The 5,775-nt window shown below is 41.2% G+C and overlaps 1 protein-coding gene across 1 annotated transcript in view; it reads right to left on the bottom strand.

Moving 5' to 3' along the window:
- LOC106808058 (enhancer of polycomb homolog 1-like) overlaps nt 1-5,775 on the bottom strand; it is a 21,762-nt gene that overhangs the window by 9,777 nt on the left and 6,210 nt on the right. Inside the window, exons 6-12 of the mRNA XM_014810616.1 lie at nt 5,443-5,523; nt 4,533-4,641; nt 3,498-3,659; nt 2,586-2,669; nt 1,840-1,988; nt 1,486-1,632; nt 928-1,117 (exon numbers count right to left, since the gene is read on the bottom strand). Of these exons, the coding sequence (XP_014666102.1) occupies nt 928-1,117; nt 1,486-1,632; nt 1,840-1,988; nt 2,586-2,669; nt 3,498-3,659; nt 4,533-4,641; nt 5,443-5,523 (922 nt within the window). The remainder of the gene's footprint in view (nt 1-927; nt 1,118-1,485; nt 1,633-1,839; nt 1,989-2,585; nt 2,670-3,497; nt 3,660-4,532; nt 4,642-5,442; nt 5,524-5,775) is intronic.

Below are 5,775 nucleotides of genomic sequence, written 5' to 3'. Positions count from 1 at the left end.
GGGCGTAGTGGTGGTGGGGGGAGGGTGTGGGCGAGTGGAGGGAGGGGCGGGTAAACAAGGCTCTAATAGCAAAAGCAGTTCAGTCCTTTGTTAACAGTCAACAAATCCATGTTTAACCCTCCTCTTGAGGGTCAAAAGTTTATCAGACACTTACTCTTCGCACGTCAGCAGAAAGTAGATTTCATGGTCCTTTCAATAAAGTGATAAAAATGGTAGGTCAGCGCTGAAACAAAAAAGTTTTTCACTCGGTCCGTTAGACCATGTCCTCAGAAAATGTCTGATATCTGACCTTTCCCCCACTGCCCTTTGACCTGTGACCTCCAATTTCGCACTGGTGACGAGTTTCCTCCCCCGACCAGCGTAAGTCGAGCCGTTGAGATTTGTACCGCATTTCCATATTTCCCCCTATACTTTAAGTTAAGAGTGAAATATTCCCCTCCATTGACACATCTCGACCTTTGACCCTTTAGGCCTTGACCCCCAAATTCAACATCCCGAGTCCTTTTCGTGATCCCCCCCCGATGTCCCGAATATCAAGATCGTACGTCGAGCGGTTAAGATTTGTGCCGTAACTGTTGACACACGGACGGACGGACATTCATGCGATTCTACAAGCTGCATCTGACTTCGTCAGCTGAGCTAATAAACCGACTACGATAAGCTACATATTGCCCCTTTAAATTGAATGAGTCAAACTTACAGAGTCAAAACAAAATAGCTTTACTCGACACAACCTAACAATAACATAAACCTAACAGAACTCTCATCGTAAAACAAAAACCGGTAATGAACAAGTAGGTGCATTCCCACCTTACAGTAAATCTAAAACTTTCGCCCGAGCATAAGTTTAGAAGTTATGAATGGATAGTTCATAATTGCCGGATGCTGTGAGTTAGGAGAAGATCATCAGTTTTGCGTGAGGCTTACATCTTGTGTTTGTTCTAGCTGCTTGCGTTGCATCTCTAGCAGTTCTGCCTGATGTGTTTGAAAGCTCTCTAGCATAAACTCGGGAGTTGACACGGTTGTCAGGGTAACCGGGCTATTTCTCAATGATGAGGTCACACCCAGCGAAGAAGGCTTGTCTGTTGGCGAAGGTGTTTTGGGTCGAAAATGCATCCTGAAAGCAAACGAGCAAAACCACATCCGTAACAATGCAGTTCCCGTCTTACACTACTAAATTACATATATAAATATGCAGTTGTTGGGTCCCCACTTGGTTTATATCCCAAACAAAATGGTTACAATTACCTTTAAAAATAAAACCCAACAGATTTTTTACCACAGCACACAGATGCACGCATGCGCACACGCACACACACACACACACACACACCATATCACATTGCCTACTGCAGTCACCATACTACTGGCTGATCAAGATTCTGGTATAACGGCTTGTATGGAGTACGTGCTCACTCATCTTGTGATCTGTCATAGCAATGTTCAACAAAAACTTGCCATAGAAACGACGGCACACGCACTCACCATGAATTACTACTTCGATGATAATCTCCTAGTCTGTGGTTGGTTGACAATCTATTTTTACTCAGCTCTGCATTCTCTTCCGCAATCATGGTGGGGAGAGCCGATAGGTGATCGTCCATTGGAGAGTATCCCCTATCCAGCCATATTCTGCAACATTTACGCCAGCTTAACAATGTGATACCTACAATTTTGTTCTACATGATATTTCCACATTAAAATGAGATAGCAGTTCTCACTGCACTCTACGCAGTCGGTTGCCTACGATTCTCCCCATCTGTAACGCTTTTAACTTTATACTATTTAATAATTAATATTTAATGTAATTTTATACTATCAATCATTAACTAAACTTACCTTCCCCCTCTGCCTACCCTCCTGCGACTCATGCCTATGCAACGTGATGGGTAGCGGAGTGACGCACAGGTGTACCTATACCGCTTGTCACCGAGCCCACCATCCTCTTGACTAAACCACGGCCAATTGCCTGGCTTCTCAATGAGAGGCTAAAACGGAAATAGGATTCTATATTACAATGTCTCAATTTTTTAGTGTATTAAATTAAACACAACCAGATTTCTCAATTACATACAATTTATAAATATTACCAACCACTCAACCACTACATATAACTGAAACATTTTAACAAGTACAGAAGCTCTAAGTATCACCTTTGACTTTTTTACATGCAAATTAAAAATACATATAATAGTATTAAGAGTAAATAAACTATAAACAGCAGACATAATAAAATTGGAAAAACAAATATTTGTTTCAGCCGCATTTTGCATTTATCGACATTTGTCCAATATTGCATGCGCTACATATTAAGAGGGGGCTTATGTCGGGCTTGCGAGCCGACTCGACTGGAAGCAACTGGATTTCGAGCAATTGGAAGCGATCAGCAGCGACTAGTTGCGTCCAGTTGCCCACTGTTCTATTCCGAGCAACTAGTGGCGGCCAGTCGCAGGCAGTCGCGTCGCAGTCGACCGACCTAAGCACTGCAGTCGCAGTGAATTGCAGCCAGTTGCTTCCAGTCGAGTCGGCTCGCAAGCCCGACATAAGCCCACCTTTAAAAACTGAATTAGTAAAGGCGCACTTACAGCGTGGTAACTGCAACCCTTCTTTCGCCGAAACATGAACTGGCCGTCAGGTGCATCCTCATCCAGATCCGACTGCGAGTGCACCTGAAAAGAAACCACGTGCAGGATTACAGAGATGCATGTCACATGCTGTGACTCGCACACTCACCAAATTTTCTGCCTCCAAGCAGCTACCAGCAAGCTTCGCATTAACACGACAACGTCGATTCACGCGACTCCGACATCAACAGTAAATCAACGTCATAAAAAATTGGCCATAATATATACGACACAATGCAGCATGAACAGCAGAAGTGGCAAACGACTCAGGCAGGGTTCATAGTAGTAAGACACATGTTGAAATAAGGACTTATATGACCCTTTCTGGAGGCCAAAATAAAACTTTTTTACGCGATTTCTGATAGATCACCGACTATTAAAGTACACTAATAATATTTATATACACAATTGCACAGCAATTATTTAATTATTCCGTATTATAATATATATACAACAATTCTTACTCTCAAGTCGAGAACAGTTATTATAAAACAATTAAAAAAATAAGGACTATTCAAGCTTACTCTTTCTAATGATTTCACCAAAAATAAAAAAATAAAAAAAAAAAAAAAAAAAAAAAAAATAAAATACTAAATAGAGCTCGTTATTTTTTTTTGCAAAATAAGTACTTATAAGACTTTGGAAGACCCGCTACGAACCCTGTCAGGGCGACAATGTACGCTTGGCACACGACACCACGCGAACTTGACCTGCCTCTCGCAATTTCCTGAGTGTTCTATGGGCACCACGCAAATATTCACGCGACCCCGCTCCGCGACTGCTCTACGAATCCTGAGTGTCTAGGCACCACGCAAATATTCACGCGACCCCCGCTCGCGACTGCTCTATGAATCCTGAGTGTCGGATACGCACCGGTGACATCTCGTCATCAGAGGAGGCTATGTCGGGGAAGAGCGCCCTGACCTCGTCGTACGGTAGCATGGACGGCACCTCCGGCTCTACCCTAGCCTGCACCTGCTGCTGCTTGCTCTTGCGCTTCCTGTACTCGCGCTTCTTCCGTGACACGCCGTATTCCTGCAGCGACAATGCAGCCATCGCTTAATACTTGTGGGGAAATGCATTCGAGTGGGATCGTAAACATATTGGACATGAATCGCATTGTTTCTGCAGCACACACACACACACGACTTCATATCGACAGAGAAAACACCTGCGAATGGCTAATATATAAACATATGGTAATCAGTTCCCAACATTCTTGGAACATTATTGCAGCAGGATTTAATGTTGGCACGTACGGGAAAATGCAAGAGAATAAACACTATAAACATATTGCACTGTTAGCACAGGCTAGCAAGATTAGTTAGATGTATTCAAGGCAATCACTGGACGTAGCCAACAGACTGATACTCTGTGGGAAATGTATATTCTAAGAATGCTGCAACCCACATGACGGAATCCGAGTGTACACCTAAATGCCTGTACTGCCCACAATCTAATTATAACATATAAGGTTGAATACATATATAAGAAACTTATTGACATGGACGAAATTGTTGTTTTTTCTATTATCAACGGTCATTCTCTATTAAGACATTGTTATCCACAACCACGTTCCAGGGGTAGAAATTAACTTTTGAACACGGGAGTCCAACGGACCTACCCTCAAAAAGAGGGAGTCCGCAGTCTGAGGTTCAAAATTAAAGATAACGCATGTGCTTATTTTGAAGATTCATGCGGTTGCACGTCTGCCAAATTTTCTTTGGACATTAGCTGAAAAAATACGGTAATTCCGCGAGGCCGTGCTCTGGAACGAACTAGTTAGTATGGCAGAATTTTCAGGGAGTCACACAGACTCCTGCACATGTCAAATCTGGGAGTCCGACAGTAAATCAGGGAGTATTTGACTCCGGACTCCCGTTAATTTCGCACCCTGACGTTCCATACCCTGATTCTCCAATCATGCCGGTTGACAAATGGTAGGAAGCTGGGACGTGTGTCCTTTAGAGCGTTCACCTCCGCAAGTACAGTGCCCGAAAAGTCTCCCATCTGATACCTATACGACCACAAGCAATTTCATTTGTAAAACAACAGAAAAATGAACGATGAAAAGAAAAAGTAATAAATTTGTGCCAGTTTAGTGTCTCAACGTAAATTCCACAATTGAACTCCAATGCACGTCAGTTTTGCGCAATACAAGATGTTCTGCGCTAAATTCTTAATGTAAACATATACTTTTGATAACCATGTGAAAGAATTAACCTATTGTAAAGAATTACAAAATTTTGACATATAAATAAACAAATATTAACCACTATATTTACTTTAAAGTTATTATTATGGGTTTTACTCAAAGCTCAACCCCCAAAAAATATAGCAAAATATAGTCACAGCGGATATATCACTGATTACACCAGCAATAAAAACACCAAGATTTTAAGCAGTTATAGCATAGAAAATTGGGTATAAACACATCGTAACAGCAATGCATTTTATCGTGTCGCGATAATGGCAGAATTGGTAAACTTATAAATTGTCGGTGATTAATTGAAAACAACTGCATTTGAGAGAGACTGTACTATGTCTATGGCAGATAGGCGGCGGCGCTACTAGCTAGTCCAATACTACCGGCTGTAGTTTCAAGATTACATCAAACGATTGTTTACCAAACGAGTTCGAAAATTGCATGTTTTGATGAATACGAAAGTTCCAAGACATTTGATTGTTACTCTAGACAATTGCTGTTACTCAAGCAATAATAGTAGGTATCATGAAAGTGGTGAAAACACTGGACAACTCACGTAATAATTACTTTAAAACCTTTAAATCAATTAAATAGAAAACTAAATAAACTTACCGTTGCTCTACAATTTCTAATGTTAGATGCAAATGCTCTCGCTTCGTCTTCTCTCTCCTTTTAACCATTTCTAAAATTGTCCTAAATGATGAAAGAAAATAACTATGCAAATAGATGTACAAAACAAAACACAAAGGCAATGGATAATTTAACAATACATATTATAAACACATATAACTAAATATACTGACTACTCATTTATTACTTCTTTTTTACATCTACTTCCGCCACATCATATTATAAACGGGTTACACGATTCACCCAAATCCACCCCCAAATCCACCAAATCCACCAAATCCACCCCAAATCCACCAAATCCACCAAATCCACCCC

The sequence above is a fragment of the Priapulus caudatus genome, unplaced genomic scaffold, assembly GCF_000485595.1.
Source record: "Priapulus caudatus unplaced genomic scaffold, Priapulus_caudatus-5.0.1 Scaffold251, whole genome shotgun sequence".
Taxonomy (NCBI): Eukaryota; Metazoa; Priapulida; class Priapulimorpha; order Priapulimorphida; family Priapulidae; genus Priapulus; species Priapulus caudatus.
This window is presented reverse-complemented; position numbering and strand designations above follow the sequence as displayed.